The sequence below is a fragment of the Natrix helvetica genome, assembly GCF_964273705.1.
Source record: "Natrix helvetica genome assembly, chromosome: 1".
In the NCBI taxonomy this organism is placed as follows: Eukaryota; Metazoa; Chordata; class Lepidosauria; order Squamata; family Natricidae; genus Natrix; species Natrix helvetica.
In genome coordinates this window covers 267,387,758-267,407,467 of record NC_138548.1, presented here as the reverse complement: position 1 = coordinate 267,407,467, position 19,710 = coordinate 267,387,758, and the positions used below count along the sequence as shown (strand labels likewise).

Genomic DNA, 19,710 nt, shown 5'->3' with positions numbered 1-19,710 from the left:
ATTAAGGCTTGGGTCAGTCTACTCTACATAACAAAGATCTACCTCCTTCAGGCAGAGCCATAGGAAGAATTGCCCAAAGCTGCTTCATTACATCATCACCCAGCAAGGCTCAACCAAGCCTGGGACACAAACACAACCTACAAAGTTACCCCTGCATGGCCCCATGGGAGTCTGACAACAAATCAAAATACAAGCTCAAATTCAAAAGCCCAGAGAGGGCATAAAACCCAGGCAATCTCAGCATCTCTTCCTTTTTTTTGCCAAAGACCTCAAACCATGTCATCCTGTCCACCATTAAACTATCTTTCCAAGTAGTCTACATGTTTCCAGTGTCTTTTTTTCCCACTTGGAACTGAACCCAGATGGACATTTCTTCCAACAAAACAATTCTCAGAGTAATAACAGGTTAAATGTGGAGCAACATTGAATCCCTGGAATAACTTCATGTTTTCAGGCACAATTAATATTAACTCATTTTATTTTCCCAAGCTTGTATCAGAAACTTTACAAATCATATAGTATTTCTCCAGGATGGAACAAGAGGTAAAACCCAGGATGGAATAATTTAAATGTATATGTATAAATCTGTGATTGAATCTATTTTTGTTTTTATATTAGCCAAAGGCAATTGAATGAAAATGACAACATTAGTACTATCTTGCATCTCATAATAGACTACCAAATTCAAGAATGTTGGTCGGTTCTGTGCCTTTTAGCCTCTGTTTAAACCACCGTATTGTAAAAAAGCAGCATTTGGGATTAAATCCTAAATGATGTACGTTTTACTATCACCTGATCTGGCATTTGAAAAGGATAATATTTTGATTGGAATGTTACATAGACTCCTCTCTTTTCTCTTCAATGGGTAGGTTGCCATCTCCCTTGCAATTCTTTGCTCTCAGGGCTTACTCCATTCCCTAATGCATCTCATAATGCCAAACAACAGTAATTAAAAACCAGTCAAAAGAATGTTCTTACTCTGTTAGGATCTAAATTCTCTCCCAACATTTATTCATGAGGAGTAACAGGAAGTATCCCCAAAGGATTCTCATTACAACCTTCTCTTCTGAAGGTTGTCCTGACGCAGCATCTTTTTCCAAGGAGCGAGAGGTTGACATCTGTAGACAAAGGCTCCATCTGGTCCTCACAGCTTGTCCTCCAATAGGTGCTAGGATTGTGAACTACCGCAGTATGAATTCTGCATCCAAAATTAAGGGAGATATAAGTACCCAAATGTTTTCGAAGATGCCTACAAGAAAGCACTTTTTTAAAAGTGCATTACAAAAGTTCTAGGTAAGCAAGAACACAAAATTACATCTGTTAGGAAAAATATATGATATTTCTTACTTCAGTAGATTAGATCTTGTTGAAGCCTACACATCAACCAATCACTTTGTGGCTTAACGGTTTGGCAGGTTCATCCTGAGGGTTATGGACAGAATGAACCCAAGCACAGAATGTTCTAGATTTTGCCCAAAACAAATCCAGAGGGATCTTACAGGGCTAAGCAAGGAAGGCAAGGCTGGAGTGTGGAAAATTATGGAGCCATAACGTTCACATCAGTGTAAATCAAATTAGAATCTGAACCACCACAAGGCCTTTAGGTCTTCTCCTTCCCCAATCTTCCTGCTCCTTCCTTTCCCTTTCTTCAATTTTGTAAGATGATGGCATTGTTGCCCTGCCAAAGTTGAATGTAAGTCTCTGCTTTTCAGCTGCTTCTCAAGTGTAAAGCCTGTGTAGTGAACTCAAGTCAAATCACACACACATACAAACACACACACATAAACATATAGCTTTCTTTACTTTATTTTTCTTAAGATGTATGGCTCTGTCATGCCTGCAGCACATATCCAACTAGCTGGTTTGCTTTTCCCACCAATCTTCCAATGCCTTAGTTTCCCTTAGTCTTCTTACACATCTGTCCCTCCCCAATATTCAAGCCCCTCTCTTTCCACTCCTCAGCAATTGCTGTTACCTGTAATCACTTTCAGTGACCTTACCCTTTTCTGTCCCCCCCCCAACTTGACCACACTTCTGACCAAAGACATGCTTCATGTTTCCAAACACATCTGTTCCCAAGTCATGTCTAGATGAAACACTCATGTTTCCATTTGGACACACACCACCCAGAAATATCTCTGCCATGCAGAAAACATTTTACACATGCCTGCACAGAGGCATGAAAATATGGTGATCCTATCAAAAAATAAATAAATAATTATAGCCCAGGAGCCTCTGTCAGTTTTCCTTGTAGACAGCAAATACTGAAACAAGCAGTCTGACCTTTTCCCAGGAAAAGCCACCTGGTTAAACACCTCAAGATAAACCTCAAGAATGACTCAGGGACATTTTGTTACCATAATACCAAGATCTGTTCACCTGTAGCTTAAGCAGTTCTCTATTCTGTGCTTTCAGTCACAAGTCCTGCCAGGGCAACACCTAACTCTTGAAATTTGGCTGATTTTTTTTCTCCCTTGGCCTTGTCTTGCCTGCAGATGGTCTGGACAAAGTAACTTTTGCCCGAGGTGATTGGTTTGCTGGAACAAGCATCCCCTCCCTTTCTTCCTTTATGGCAATTGCCTTAAGGCTGAATTAGGCCACTTGTTTATATGTAAACAGATGGCACACTCCACCTGTATGAGTGTTTGTTTTCAGTTCAACTCATAGATAACAAGCCTGTAAATTTTATGGCTAACTCTTGCATGCTTCACTGAAAAGCCACAGCCAGATTCCAATTTAATTTATACTGATGTGAAAGTTATGGCTTTAAATGGTGCTACCCACTCTGAGCCTCTGGTGACACCATCATCTGTACTCCAAATTCTAATTCATATCTCTCACACTATTTAATAAGCAAAGCGTTCCCTACCTCCCTCTCTCTCTTCCCCCTCCTCTTCCTCTTCACCAATCCCAAACGTCTGAACTGGGCAAAGGGAACTTAACTAGGTTGAAAGATCCAGTGATACAATATTATTTTGACAGAAAGATTATAGATTGTCCTAGAAGACATTTTTGGTAACTTATTTTTCTGTAGTTAGGTTCCTGGCCTGAAGTTTTAACTTCATTATTTTCTTCATAATCTTCTTCCAGTTCAGCACATTTTTTAAAAGAAAGGGAACTCTGCATGCATAATTATATTGAACAGTTGTGTCTTAACACCCTGCCCTCCCAGCTGTACAAATATCATGTCCAATTTAAGGACCTTACATTATACTGAAACTCAAATATGCCAGGTCACCATTCATAACATTAATCCTTCATAAGTATTATGTTCAGGTCTATAATATTTACCTTTTAATACATCTTTTTATAACCTGCTCAAATTTCATCAAAAAATTCTGAATTTTAAAAAGACAATCCATTCTGTCACAAAGCTAAACTTTTATATAAATTGTTTAAATCCTTATGTCTTACCTGGAAGATCTTAAAAATATCCACTCAATAGATATGTGAGCAATGAATGCATATACAGGATGACAAGCTAATACGATTCCTGTCGGTTTCAGGCACAGCTATGATATATAAGTGAAACTCAAAAAATTAGAATATTGTGCAAAAGTTCATTTATTTCAGTAATGCAACTTAAAAGATGAAACTAATATATGAGATAGACTCATTACATGCAAAGCAAGAAGTTCAAGCCGGAATTTGTCATAATTGTGATGAAAATGGCTTACAGCTCATGAAAATCCCAAATCCACAATCTCAGAAAATTAGAGTATGTGAAAAGGTGCAATATTCTAGGCTCAAAGTGTCCCACTCTAATCAGCTAATTAAGCCATAACATCTGCAAAGGGTTCCTGAGCCTTTAAATGATCTCTCAGTCTGGTTCAGTAGGAATCACAATCATGGAAAAGACTGCTGACCAGACAGTTGCACAAAAAACTATCATTGACACCCTCCATAAGGCCTCTAAAGGTAATTGCAAAAGAAGTTGGATGTTCCCAAAGTGCTGTATCAAAGCACATTAATAGAAAGTTGTGTGGAAGGGAAAAGTGTGGAAGAAAAAAGTGCAGCCTGGGAGGATTGTCAGGAAAAGGCCATTCAAAAGTGTTGGGGACTTTCACAAGGAGTGGACTGAGGCTGGAGTCAGTGCATCAAGAGCCACCACACACAGACTGATCCTGGACATGGGCTTCAAATGTCATATTCCTCTTGTCAAGCCACTCCTGAACAAGAAACAATGTCAGAAGCGTCTTACCTGGGCTAAAGAAAACAGACCTGGTCTGTTGCTCAGTGGTCCAAAGTCCTCTTTTCTGAATGAGAGCAATTTTTGCATCTCATTTGGAAACCCAAGGACCCAGAATATGGAGGAAGACTGGAGAGGCACACACTGCAAGATGCTTGAAGTCCAGTGTGAAGTTTCCACAGTCTGGGTTGATTTGGGGAGCCATGTCATCTGCAGGTGTTGGTCCACTGTGCTTCATTAAGTCCAGGGTCAACACAGCTGTCTACCAGGAGATTTTGGAGCACTTCATGCTTCCTTCCGCAGACGAGCTTTATGGGGATGCTGACTTCATTTTCCAGCAGGACTTGACACCTTCCCACACTGCCAAAAGCACCAAAACTTGGTTCAATGACAGTGGGATTACTGTGCTTGATTGGCAGAAAACTCTCCTGACCTGAACCCCATAGAGAATTTATAGGGCATTGCCAAGAGAAAGATGAGAGACATGAGACCGAACAATGCAGAAGAGCTGAAGGCCACTATTGAAGCATCCTGGTCTTCCATAACACCTCAGCAGTGCCACAGGCTGATAGCTTCCATGTCATGCCACATTTAGGCAGTAATTATTGCTAAAGGGGCCCAAACCAAGTACTGAGTACATATGCATGCTTATACTTTTCAGAGGTCTGATATTGTTCTATATACAATCCTTGTTTTATTGATTGCATGTAATATCTTAATTTTCTGAGATTGTGGATTTGGGGTTTTCATGAGCTGTAAGCCATAATCATCACAATTATGACAAATCATGGCTTGAACTATCTTGCTTTGCATGTAATGAGTCTATCTCATATATTAGTTTCACCTTTTAAGTTGCATTACTGAAATAAACGAACTTTTGCACTATATTCTAATTTTTCAAGTTTCACCTGTATATCCTCCTTATCCCAAGCTATATTACTGACCCATTTAGTCCTCTGCTTTTAAAAAGACTAGACTACTCCAAGAGTTTACTCAGGAGTCTGTTTTAGCTCCACAAGGTTGAACTTCAACTTTTTGCTTAAAATCCATAAGCTTAATAATTGAGCTCCATATTCTCTTCTGGAAAAAATCCACATTGATATGACTCAGTTGGAATTCTGATGACGTGAAAACTACTGTATAAACTAGTTTTCTGTAAAATTCTGCAAACTAAATAAAACCAATGGTCTATCATCTCAGTTCTGTAAATGGCAGAAGTAGGTTTATATTGTAGCTATTTATAGGATTGATTTGCAAAATAAATTAAACTTAAAATGTCTTTGTGATAAAGATTGAGTACTTAAAGCTAACAGAAGTCCAAGCAAGTTTGTTTTCCATGTGTGGCAGTTTTCTTCAATATACTTCTAGTGTGCATGCCCAGCTGAATATACATGCTGCAGGAAGCCAAATCCGAATAAATCCAAAAATAAATAAATAAGTCTTATCAAAAAAAAAACAAAAAAACCCATGTTCTGAGTTGTGAGTTGAGAAACTAGTGAGTATTGTTTATTTCACAATAAGGGAAAGAGAAAATAAATCTCTAAGCTAAAGAACCTGATGAATCTCTAATTTTATGAACATTATATTGATAGTGTATGCCATACTTCCAATCAGTAGATAGTCATACAACAATTTGTTTTCCTCCAGCTAAACCTCTTTAGGTTTCTCTTATTGGGGTGCTTTTCCCTGGTTAAGAATATGGAAACTTGGCCATGTTTGTGGAAGGTTATATGTAGTGATTTAAGAACATTTATTTCTTTAATCATTATTTTTCATATATCAATTGTAATTGATATAAAAAGATATAAACAACAGTTACAGAAATCTATTCTATCAGTATGATACTACATCAGGCACACAGGACACGGGAGGGGCCAGAGCTCTGCTGGCGGGGGGAGAAGGGGCAACGTCGAGAAAACTCAGATCACAAAAATGAACAAGAAAATCTGTTTGATGTAAAATGATTGAAATTATTTGAAGATAAAAGTTTATATGCTGACAGAATACCATTGACTTGTAATAATCTAATGTATTAATAAATGAAATGTATGAGTACGGGGGGGGGGGAGGGATCATCTCCTGCATATTGCAACTGCCAAAATTTGTAACTTATTCCACTACCCCTTTCCTTGTCTATTTTTCTTAAAAATCAATAAAATTTTGTTTAAAAAAAAAGAGCAAGAAAAAAAAAGAAATCTATTCTATCAGAGTTCAAAGTTTTGTTTTCAAAGCATAGACATGTTTGAGCCATAAACTAAACTTGAAATTTTCTCTATTAATTATATGTGATTTAAAGGTAAGAAATAGAAGAACTTGTACCAATAGAAATAATTTCCTGTCAGACCTAATCTTACTTGCTGTTACTTAATTGTTCTACCCACCTGTCCAAACCAATCTCCTGCCACAACAGTGCCACATAGACACATATTTTCCCATTTCTGCATCACTCTTGGCGATTACTTTATTAATTTCAAGTCAGAAAAGTGTTCCCTTTTTTATAGCATCAAAGACACTCTCAAGTGAATCCAAGTTAGGATCCTAGTTAATTAGGAGAGTGGAGACGGTGATGTTTGACCCAATAACCATATAAGGTAAATTGATGTTTACTTCATTCACTCTAATGTTCTGAGAAAAAAAAGTGGAAAACAATTGGAATTTTCCAATCAACAATAGATGCATTCAAATAGACAACATATAAATAATTGTAACAAAGCCATGTACAATGTATCTTATGGTATGGAACTTTCTTTCACAGGGGGAAGAATCTTGCCTTAAGAATTTATATATTTTTTTCTCTTAGGTCATACTTCATCATCTTAGACCTTCAAGGATGCTGTTGGCTTCTCCAAACAACCCGTCCACAGGCATTACCCTTCCAACTTCCAATATTTCCCACACCTATTCCCAAACATTCTTCTTACTAGGGGAGACATGATAGCAGTGTTTCAATATCTCAGGGGTTGCGACAAAGAAGAGGGAGTCAAACTATTTTCCAAGGCACCTGAGGGTAGAACAAAAGCAATGGGTGGAAACTAATCAAGGAGAGAAGCAACTTAGAACTGAGGAGAAACTTCCTGACAGTTAGAACAATTAATCACTGGAACAGCTTGCCTCCAGAAGTTGTGAATGCCCCAACACTGGAAGTCTTTAAAAAGATGTTGGATAGCCATTTGTCTGAAATGGTATAGGGTTTCCTGCCTGGGCAGGGGGTTGGACTAGAAGACCTCCAAGGTCTTTTCCAACTCTGCTATTGTATTGTATTGTACTTCCACATAAGATGAACTGACTACCTTCAAAGTAATGGTGAAAAAACAGTGATGTCAGTAAGGGGGGGCAGAACAAAGAAAAAGGGTGAAGTGTTATGTGATAGCACATACAAAGGAGATGAAACCAATGTGTAGGATGTAAAATACACAGTGGCACAACAGTATTTTTGTCATTTTAATAAAAGCTACAAGGTCTTATGTCACAGGATTTTTCTGTGGATAATGCAAAAAAGACCACATGCACCACCTTAGGTTCCCTGGGGGGAAAACCCAGTATGATAAATGAAAAGGACTAACAGCATTAATACTTACACTATATAGACCATCCAGATTCAGTGCCAGTGTGCCTCCAAATGTGTAGGAGCAGTCAGTGAAGGGAAAAGCAGCAACACATAGGGAAGATGATTGCTTTAAATCTTTTTTGATGCTTTCCATTAACATCTGGTTAATCTATCAGAAACCAGTTTGCCCACTGAAACAATTTATAATACCTTCCAACTATCATTCTAGTGACATATTAATGTGAACTGGCTTTCTATCTCCAAAGTAATGGCTGAGTAATGCTTTAAATCACTAGTGTGGTTGCGATTGTATTGATATTCAAAGACAACTGAAGGCAACTTGCATCCTTTCTTACAATTGATTGCCCTTTGCTTTGATTCTGGAAGAATTCACTCAAGTTCTTTATTGTCAAGAGAAAGTACAGGTTGTCCTCGACTTACAACCATAATTGAGCCCAAAGTTTATGTTGCTAAGTGAAACATCATTGCAGTTGTTAAGTTAGTAACCCAGTTGTTAAGTGAATCTGGCTTCCCCATTAACTTTGCTTGTCAGAAGGTCTCAAAAGGTATTCACATGATCTGGAGACACTGCAATTATCATAAATATGAACCAGTTGCCAAGCATCCAAATCTTGGTCACATGACTATGAGGACGCTGCAATGGTCACAAGTATGAAAAATGGTCATAAGTCACTTTTTTCCAGTGATGTTGTAACTTTGAAAGGTCACTAAATAAACTGTTGTAAATCAAGGACTACCTTTATTGCATTAGTAGAGTACGATTCCCCCAGTCAGCTGATCTTCAGAATCAGATCTGTATAAGAATGCTGTATTTATTTTTCCAATTCCTAATACCAAAAATCCCCCTAGGTAAGTATAATTGTCCCAAAAGTTTAATTATATATATTGCTATAGGCATGTGGAAGAGGCAGATTCAAAATTCTAATTTCTGAACAGATATCTTCCATCATTGCCTTACAGTAGTTCATTCTGTGCAGCTGAACAAGGGAAATTGAAATAATTGCCCTGAACAAGGGGAATTGAAACATCTAGAAGGTAATACGTATAATTAAGGGCAGAATTCAGTGACTATTATAGATCATTCTATGGTTTTGTAAAAACAAATATGAAACCTGCAAGGGCGATATTTGTTCAAATATGTGGCATCTATTGAAATTATGCACCTTTATGATTAGTAGGAATTATGTGCTAATGTCTCTTTTGCAGATGCTGGGTATATTGACCAAATTATGAAGAAACACATGCAGAAAGGAGCAGACCACAGCAAAATGGGGCAGCATTCTTAAAATTCCTTCCATGGGGTTAATGGTGCAGCCAGAACACAAACCAGATTTCCACCCACCCACCCCATCCCCCCTTCCTTTGCTGTTAGAGGCAAATGTGGTGAATTAAGTCTGATTTGCATGGGTTTTGCATATACAGAGTTTGGAATGTGACAGCAACCGATAAGCTGTTTAAGTTCAAAGAAAAGTGTCAAAATTTCTGTTGGTATGTAAGGTATTGCACACTCCAATTGTTCTGCTGAGGATGGCATCCCTTTTGCACTTATCCTGTGTGATATTATTTCTGCAAATATTTTGAAGACGAAGAAGCACAGTAAACCATTCCGAGTGTTTTGCCTTCATTGCAGGGATAGGGTTGTTTCTGTCCTCCTATGGAGCATACTTATCCATAAGTCAGTGTTTCCTAACCTCAGCAACTTTAAAAAATGGGCCTTCAACTCCCCAAATTCCCAATTTAAAATGGATACTTCCTCTCAAGATCAGTAATGTCCCTATCAGAATTGGCTCTCCAATTAAAATTGTGTTCCTCTTTCATTCTCGGTTAAGCTTTCCCATGTCCAATTTGGTATATACAAACCCAGATCTTGGACAACTTATTAGTGGCCCACCTGAACAGCATAGACATTCCTGCATAGGAAAATGCATTTCCTGCTCCATTACACAAATAAAATCCATCCTGTTAATGCCAGCAGAGAAACCACCAATTCTAAAATGGATTTGAAACCTTAACTAACAATAAGTACATGCTGGCTGCATGTAGGACACATTCTCATCCCTGGTTAGTAGGGAAGGTGAAGGTAAAGGTTCACCTCGCACATATGTACTAGTCATTCCTGACTCTATGGGACAGTGCTCATCTCTGTTTCAAAGCCAAAGAGCCAGTCCTGTCCGAAGATGTCTCTGTGGTCATGTGGCCAGCATGACTAAATGCCAAAGGCGCATGGAGCACTGTTACCTTCCCACCAAAGGTAGTTCCTATTTTTCTACTTGTATTTTTACATGCTTTCAAACTCCTAGGTTGGCAGAAGCTGGGAGGAGCTCACTCCGTTACACGGTGCTAGGGATTCCAACCATTAAACTGCCAATCTTTCTGATTGACAAGCCTCTTAGCCACTGAGCCATCCCTTGTAGGGAGGACAAGGCATCAATTGTACAGGGCACATATTCAGTGAAACCCAAAATGTTCCATCCTTCCTACTTCCATTTGTTTTTCTCTTTGATCTCTTTTTCTCTTTGGCTATGCCTTGCTAAGCTTAAAGACCTTCTCCCATTAGTGAGTGAGAAGTTAAAGACAGTAAATAGAATTGTATATGAAAAGTGCTTTGCTAAAACTGGAAAAGGTCAAGTCAAGCAAACATGAGTGATTGGCTTCAGTCTTGGTGGGCAACAAAGCAGCTTAGGGGAAGCATTATAATCCTCCCTGTGATTTTTTTTTCTTTTTTGGCCAAACATCAGTAAAATTGTATGGCTTGGAGGTTAATGCTAGGCCTTGGGAGATCATGGGAGAGTGAAAATGTAACACCTCTGCTAACCATTGCCACCCAGGCTAATAGATTTTAAATATATATTTTCCTTAAGGATTACGGTGGGCCTTCTTTATTAAGGGGTTAAGTGGAATAATGCCTCTGTTTGTAACTGCACTTGAATTTTGAGACAAGCATTCAGTTCTTTGAAATGTCAGATTTGATAAATCCTTGGATGGAAAGATGATCAGAAAATCTCACAGCTGTCAGCTATACTGGGAAGTCAAAACAGCACTGGCAAACCCCCAAATTGGTCTTTGCTTTAGAAAAAAAGTATCTCTTGCCAGCATCATGGACAGGGATGACTTAATTCCTTAATAACCTGAACCTGCTGCTTTTGGGAACAACTCAAAGGAATTTGTGAGGCTCTTAATATCTTTCTAAACTTAGGATTTGTGATGAGAACATTTGCTCATTGCCCAGAAGGATCCTTTTAAAAGCAAAGTTGCTTTGGCTATTTATTGACTTTCCAGATGGTTCACTTGGTTAGATATTAGTTCCTTACCTTTCTACTTTCCTTCAATATTTATTATCTTGATCTTTGTAAGTTTGGAGCAAATGGGATGACCTCTTATGATGGCCTCACTTTAGCATCAGTATGATCCAGGTTCAGTCTGCAGTGCAAAGTTCAACCACTTACTTCCCACCAAAGTTTGTCTTTGCATAAAACACTAAAGAGAGACAGTTTGGTGTAGTGCTTAAGCCATTACACTAGAAACAAGGGGATCATGAGTTTTTATTGCACCTTGGGTGTGAGGCCAGCTGGGTGACTTTGTGCCAGTCACTCTTTCTCAGCACTAGGAAGGAGGCAACGGCAAACCTCTTTTTAAAAAACCTTGCTAAGAAAACTGTAGGGACTTGTGCAAACAAGTCAGAGAATTAGACACAATGGAGCAACAGGAAAATAACCAGGGGTGAAGTTCAGCAGAAAATTTTGAGTAGTTTGGAAAACTGGCAAATACTACCTCTGGCTGGTCCCAGAGTGGGGTGGGAATGGAGATTTTGCAATATACTTCCCCTGCCATGCCCACCAAGCCACGCCCACAGAACCGGTAGTAAAAAATAATTGAATTTCACCACTGAAAATAGCTCACTAAAACCAGTCAAAACAGCACCACAGAATTCCGCTAAAATGTGTTGTAGACATTGAGACCACTTTATTGCGATGGAGCATGATGTCAAGCAAGAGGCATTGGGGATGAAAGTGGGATGGAATACCTTCTCCTGAGTTGGTCTCTACTCATCTGTGGCTGAATTCTTTTACAATAGCAAAGTTTTAAATATATATTTTATAGAGCCCCAAACCATCAAGATCTTTATCTAAGAACTTGAGAAAAAATATCAAAGGTTAACACTGCACAAATACGGATCCCCCGCCTACTTATATTTTGTAATACGCTTTTTAATTAGACCCTCACACCTCCAACTGTATATAGAATAGAGTAGAGTAGAGTAGAGTAGAGTAGAGTAGAGTAGAGTAGAGTAGAGTAGAATAGAATAGAATAGAATAGAATAGAATAGAATAGAATAGAATAGAATAGAATAGTTGGAAGGGACCTTGGAAGTCTTCTAGTCCAACCCCCTGCCTAGGCAGGAAACCCTACACCACTTCAGACAAATGGTTATCCAACATCTTCTTAAAAACTTCCAGTGTTGGAGGATTCACAACTTCTGGAGGCAAGCTGTTCCACTGATTAATTGTTCTAACTGTCAGGAAATTTCTCCTCAATCCTAAATTGCTTCTCTCCTTGATTAGTTTCCACCCATTGCTTCTTGTTCTACCCTCAGGTGCTTTGGAGAATAGTTTGACTCCCTCTTCTTTGTGGCAGCCCCTGAGATATTGAAACACTGCTGTTCCCATATGGTTGTAGTTCTCCCCCATTTCCCTTATCCTACCCCACAAATAGAACTACAGTAAATCTCAGTTTTTTGTAGCATAGGCAACTTTTGCAAGAACCACTTATTGGCACAATATAGTCACATGTCAGAAACACAGCCATTGCATTTCCTTCTGACATCCTTTGATTTAAAAGAGGAATTGGGAGTAAGATCACCAAATCCTCCTGATTTCATTGACAGAGCCATGACGCATCTACTTAATATGTTGCATGGCAGATCAAAAAATGCAGCCCATGTTCCTTTTGATTTTTATATATCAGATAATTTGTCCCTCATTTAATACCCAGCCTCCAAGGACATTTGCAATCAAAGAAGAGCATGTGGACAGGCAGGAGCAGCCACAGATGGCATTTTTGTCCCATTGCTTCAAGTGTTCTTTTGTTATTCATGTGTGTTGCTCCAGGGATTGAAGTCAAAAGATCAGGCATGCAGACAGACATTGCATTGTTCATTCTGTCAAATGATAATACGTTGTACTGGTTTGACCCAGGAGAAAATTGCAAGTTAAAGCATCATAAAGAGGAACAGTTGTCAAAAGAATGTCACCATCATCCATTTTTATCTTATTTGGTTTGGCACCTAGGGTGTGCTTCCAGCTCAGTACACACACACATACACATTGGTAGACAAATATTTTATTAGAAAAGTCTCCCTTGCATTCCCCCCCATAATGACATCAAAATCAGAATCAAAAGTAGACAGAATAAGAAATCTCCAGGAGCGGTGATTTTATTTTTGTCCCATTCACCTGAGGGCATTTACACTCCTTTGGACTTTTACTGGATCAAACGTAAGTACCACTGAAGCCTCACTAGGATTGTCATATGCAACGGCTACACATTTTTGTCAGGGGTGAGCAATGTTTTTCAATCTAATAAGGCTGTTTCTAAGGCTTCAAAATCAAACACTGGGGAAAAAAAATCTATGCCGACATCATGGGTGGGAGGAAGAAGGAGAGCATAAGAAGGTATTAAAGAGTCAGAGGAGTAAACCCAAATAGTTTTGACTCTTGTTATGGAAAATAAAAGGGCTGCCTGCAGCAGATTTTCACTATCCAATTTTAGCTCTTGATAGAAATATGACTTCCCACCCTAACTTTAGCCAACATTATATAATGCATAAGGAAAGCGTAGGTTTTTAAGTAAAAGCACAGATTAGAGCTTAGAAAAGAAAAAAGGCAGTTTTAATAGCAATTTCCTCATGAGTTGTCAGGTGTTGATAAAATATATGTGTACATATGTTTAGAAGTGTGGTGTCTTATCTTTTATATCTTCCAGGAGAGCTTTTCTAATATACTTCACAACAATAGCATTCTCTGCCTACCCTGAACACAAACTAAGCCTTGTTTTTAGAAGCAAGAGTTTGGGTTTTTACAATGCAGAAACTCTACAGTTTGTTCTTCAACTACCATCTAACATTGTATATATCACATATCATTACTTTTGGTGATTAGGACACTTTTGACTAAATTCACCTGACTGAAAATTGAATTAAGTTTTCCAGGTGTTTTTTTTAATGTGATATCTGTAAACAAAAAATTGGATATAAAAAGTCAAGTTTTTATTTATATATATTCTAATTTAAGAACACTTCCATCACTTCGTTTTCTTCTCTGCATGTCACTTTACACTGATAAAATAGTACATTTCAGTAGTAAAAAGTAAAAATGTAAGTATTTTTTTAGCAGATGAGAAGCATAAGCTTTCTCTCATCCAATAAGTGAGATATTAAGCATACTTAATATCAGCTGGATCATGCCATGTTTTCCGATAAGAAGAAAGTCCAACTAATTCAACCCAATTAGTGAATATCACCATGCTTTACTTCATGGTGTGCTTGTGTTCAAATGGAATGTAGAGAAAGCAAAAAGAGGGTGGATTTTCGAAAGGTAGATTTATGTCTGAAGCGATCACTCTGTTCTGCTTTAATGTCAAAAAGTCTGAAACCAATTATTTCTGATTGACTAATGTGAAAGTGAAAGGATATGCTCTTCTTTATAATTTTTATGAGGAGTAAAAAGTCTTTGTATGATTTGAAGCCGCTGGATTCTATGAACATCACTGCCTGGAAACAGAAACTTTGGTCTGTCTAAGAAAAATGGGGGAAAGGATAGCTCATATGAAGTCCTTTCCCTGACATAGTTCCTCATTCTGACTTCACAAGACTCTTCCTGTCACAAGGTCTCCATTTGCTTACACCTCAGTTCCCTCTCTTGAATACAGAGTATTATTGACAGACAGGCTGTTGTAGAAACTGGTGTTGAACTGGTTAAGCACTGAACTGCTATAGCCAAGATGACCAGAGGACATGGAATTGGACCATTCACCACCCCCGTGACTGGGAAGAGGCGTGTATGTGTTGAAGCCTACCATATTCTGTCCCATTTTGTCCCCAGCATCAGTGCCAAGTCCCAGGGGCACCGAGCGGTTCACTGAATTGGACCCGTTCATGTAAACTGTCATGCTGGAGAGAAAATTGTTGAGGCAGGGAGTAGTGGATGATGGTGGTGGAGATCTCTTTTCAGGTGAACTCTCAGTTCCCGATGAGTTTTCCAAAATATCTTGCTGTTCTGGAACCTTGGGGCTGCCACTTAAGGCACTGTCCTCTGATTTGTCAGAAGCCAAAGTCGCCGTGCTGGCACTACAATCAGATTTCTTCTTCCTTTTTCGCCGAAAATTTCCATTGTCAAACATCTTCTCACAGTTGGGATCCAGAGTCCAGTAATTGCCTTTCCCTGTTAGAACAAGAGCAACGTAAATATTAATGAAGCCAACAAAGAGCAGGTTCTCAAGGCTTAGTTTGGCTTGGATTCAGAAAAAGCAGCAGATTGGGCAACACCCTTTTTTAAAAAAATGGGGAGGAGAAGCTGCTTGTATTCAAATAACTCTGGCCTGTCCCTGTCGAGGTTGCCTTGAGGTAAAACTGAACTGTTAACAGTTTGTGCTTATCACACACACACACACACAAATCCCTACTTCTCCAACAAAATACTCCACAGACCCCTAATTAGCATCAGGAGAATGTACTGAAATAAAGCAGAGTTTGACCTTGGGCAAGACTGAAGGTAGGAAAGAGGGAGGGGATTTGGAAGTGTCTCCCAGCAATTGTTTTATCCACCAAGAAATTACAAGGAAGAAACAGTTCATTTCACAGCCAAGGAAAGAGCCAACTGACCATATGAAAAATGCTCCAGTGTCTTTGTTTAACAGGCAACGTTCCTCAGAGCACAGAATGATCAATTGCCAACTTCTTCTTATCACAGAACTTTTAAAGAGATAGAATCAAACTCTGGCAAAGTGTGCCTTAAGGAATTATATTTCTGACTATCAAGTCATGTGAATTTGGTAAAGGAGGAAGCATCTCCGCAGTTTAGGTCATTTCAAGCCATTTTGCCCCAGTGATCCACACCAAACTGTCTTTTTTACCATCAACCGGCCTTTCCTGTGCTGATCTAAAGCCCATCCTTGTTATTGTGGCACAATTATGATTAGATGAGTTCAAAGACACCGAAAGCCTCTTGTAGAGACCTTCCTTGTATTTACTGTGAGTGAGACAGAATCAGAATCTGGCTCAGAAGATCTTTTGGCTGAAATCATGGTAAATGGAAGATCAAAGCGAGTACTAAGAAAGCTTCTTACCTGGATCATCTTCATCCCGGGGCACCTTCTTGAAACAGTCGTTGAGGGACAGGTTGTGACGAATGGAGTTCTGCCAACCAGCTTTGCTTTTATTATAGAAGGGAAAGTTGTCTGCCACGTACTGGTAGATCTGACTGAGCGTCAGCCTCTTGTCTGGCGCCCCATGGATGGCCATGGCAATCAGGGCAGAGTAGGAATAAGGTGGCCTGACCAGCTTCATCAGCTCCTCTTGAGAAGGCATAGGGAGCCAGCCCATTTCATTCGCTGTCAAGCCATGCATGTTGGGCAAGAGCTGCCTTTGCATTCCATAGGTTGGTGGGATGTAGGGACTGCCATTGGATCCTGGCAGGTAAGGTGGAGAATTAATGGAAGGTCCGTTTAGCCACAAGTAAGGATTGGGTGCAGCGGAGTAGTCCCCTGTTTCAAAGTTGGTGGGCCGTTGTGGACTCGGAACGTTCTGTGGGTGGAAGAAATTTTCATAGTAGATGTTCATTTCAGGTGGTTCCTGGCCGATGCTTGGAAATTGCGGGCTGCAGCGTGGAGGTGAATGTATCTGTGGATCAAATGAGCTCATAATCTAGCTCTGGCAGTAGCCCAAGTTCCAACACACCTGTGTTAGTCCTTTCCCTGAGACAGGTGCATCATCTGTGCTAGCTCGCTCCAGTACTTATACACCTGTAAATGTTTAGGTTTACTTTCCAAGACTCAGCCTCGTGCATCCTGATAGGCTGGAGATCAGGGTGATATCCCTTTTTTGGAATGCTGACAGCTCAAGCCAGTAATAGATGTCACATTAACCAAATTCGAAAGTTACAACTGTTTATCTTTTTTAAATGAATGGAGGAATTTTCCACTAGTATGATTGACAGGGAGAAAGCTGAAAATTACTTGCAGGTAAAATTGATGACCCTGTTCTTCAAATTCAGTTAGACCACAGCAGTAAAGACAAAGGCAGTTTAAGAACTTAACATTTTTAATTAACATTAACATTTAATCTACTGTAAGTCCATGTATTTACCATACTCTCAATAAATACATTTTTTTTTCAAACTGTAGAGTTGCAAAGGCAGATGAGAAACTTTTTTTTTCTAAAAAAATTACAATTTCCCGGTTCAGGAATCCTCAAATTTTACCCTATTGAAGCTATTATCTGTGCACTAACTAGGGAACAAGTATGTAACTTGCTTGGAAGCTGTTCTGTGAAGTAACAAATCTGATGGTGTGTTTGCTCAGAAAAAAAAAAAGGCTCTCGCAATTTTGAAGGAAACTTCTTGTCAGGTAAGAATGCACAAGACTGTAACTCACATTTTTGTTACTTTTTTTTTTTTTAGCTTGGCCTGATCATAGCAGTCAGAGGAAATGACCAAATCATAAAGTTTCTTACTTTGGGATTAAATGAACAAAGGCCATGTCAGGTACTTTTCAAATTTACTAGTTTTCATGATTTAGGAAAAATGACTTTTAAAAAACAATGTCAATGTCAAATCAGACTAATGCGTATTTACAATTGCTTCCTTTTAATGGGCACACTGCCTGCGTCTTCATCAGATACACGACTGCCAGAAATGTCTCGAGAGCTTTTCAACAGGAAGATATAAATGATAAGGAAAGCCACATAACATAGAAGGAAAAAGACAGCTTTCTACATGAAACAGAGAACTAGAGGATCTAATATACCCAACGGTATCCACAGAATGTATAATTTTATGTGTAATTTAAAGTTCTAAGTTAATGCTAAAAAAAAAATCAGCAGCTATATTATAATTCTGCATATGTCTTGCATTATGCATAGCATATATATCCAGTGCCTTTCTATTACCTTTTTCTAAACTTTTTGGGGACTTAAGAAAAGGGACGCTAGAACTGATTACATATTCAGGAAGAGATGGGGGCCAGGCTTAACCAGAGGGGAGTCAGGAAATAATGCAAAGGGGGCTGGGCTACATCTCACTCATGGTAGAAGAAGGACTTTCTGTGCTTGTTTTAAACACATTAAGTCCATGTTAAGCTTTCCATTTTAATGTCAACACATTTCCCACTACAAAATGTCAAGAAACTAGCCAGAAGATTTTTATTGAATGTGTGTGTCTTAAGAAAGGTCCTGAGATTCAGAGTTGCTGATCAGGGAGCAACACACACAAATTCAGCAGGTGAAACCTTTTCTTTTTATTTATTGCTGTGATAAGAGATCTTTCTGAGTTTCAGCCTTCCTTTAGGTTTTTCCCAAGTCTAGTAACTATGCATTTGAGGGCTCATCAAAACGTAAGACAAATAAATGAATTCACCCCAGTGAAAATATTCTTTGACAATCTTAAAGAAAATAAAATGCTGTAGCTTATTATTTTTTAAAAAAATCTGTCAGGGTAACCCCTCCATTAGGGGAGATTTACAATTTGTACAATCACCCTAAAGATCAAATTTACATAAATGTGTCTCAGAGGCTCCACCACAATATAAATCTTTCAACAGGAGTCATCACATCTTTCCTTTCCACCTAAAGTATTGTTCCAAATTCTTCAATTGATTTACCTTTAAAAGAAGCCAATACAAATTGCCACATGATCAACCTGTTTAAGGTAGTGGTGGGATTCAATTTTTTTTACTACCGGTTCTGTGGGTGTGGCTTGGTGGGCGTGGCACAACTTGTTGGGTGTGGCTTGGTGGGTGTGGCTTGGTGGGTGTGGCAGGGGAAGGATACTGTAAAATCTCCATTCCCTCCCCACTCCAGGGGAAGGATACTGTAAAATCTCCATTCCCTCCCCACTCCAGGGGAAGGTTACTGCAAAATCCCCATTTCCTCCCGATCAGCTGGGAGGCAGAAGTGGTATTTACCGGTTCTCCAAACTACTCAAAATTTCTGCTACCTGTTCTCCAGAACTGGTAATAACCTGCTGAATACCACCTCTGATTTAAGGAGACAGCGGTATTTCTTTAGGTTCTTCCAAGGATGTCTGTATGCCGAAACATGCATGAAGACATATTGCAATGCCCTGATGAATCTGAAAAAGTTATTTAGCCAGAACAAGGTGACAAAAATGATGATCACCTTGCAAGAACATGCAAACTGTACGGAGATGTCATAGTACAGGCAAGCTTGACATGGCAGGACATGGTAGAGTAATATATCATTGAAAAAAATGGGTAGATTTCCCATCAAACTTGCTCAGATTTTTTTAAACCCAAGTTCAGGTTTTAATCTGGTGAATAATGTGAGTGTCTTAAATATAACAATTTCCATTAATATAGGAAAAGGACAATACATGTTGAAGAGTATTTGTTTCATGGAAAATTATGCCTGGCACACAAACTAATGATGAGAGGTTGTTCAATAAAAAAATTACAGAGTGCGCTGGAATTTAGGAAATTACATCACGGAGGATTCTTCCTAATGCAGTCGGTGCTGTTTTTCCATAGCAGGTAACTTCTCTTAGGTGTAAGAGCTGTACCTGTGAGCTTCCTTTAGCTTATAACCACTGAAACAGTGCCACTTAAAATACAACCCCTTCCGATGTGTCTCACTATAAAATCATAATTTCCTTGAAATCAGAAGAGAAACTATTCAATGTTTTTCAATGTATTTAATTACATTTTAATTGATTCTTGTGTAATT

General features: G+C 38.9%; 1 protein-coding gene across 1 annotated transcript; it reads right to left on the bottom strand.

Annotated features, from left to right (window-relative positions):
• Positions 1-13,129: 13,129 nt before the first annotated feature.
• Positions 13,130-16,733, bottom strand: FOXI1 (forkhead box I1). The gene is made up of 2 exons (XM_081935058.1): positions 16,101-16,733; positions 13,130-15,196 (listed from the first exon to the last, which is right to left on the bottom strand). The coding sequence occupies exons 1-2, from the start codon at positions 16,672-16,674 to the stop codon at positions 14,655-14,657; spliced, it is 1,116 nt and encodes a 371-aa protein (XP_081791184.1). The 5' UTR covers positions 16,675-16,733; the 3' UTR covers positions 13,130-14,654.
• Between the last annotated feature and the right edge of the window lie 2,977 nt (positions 16,734-19,710).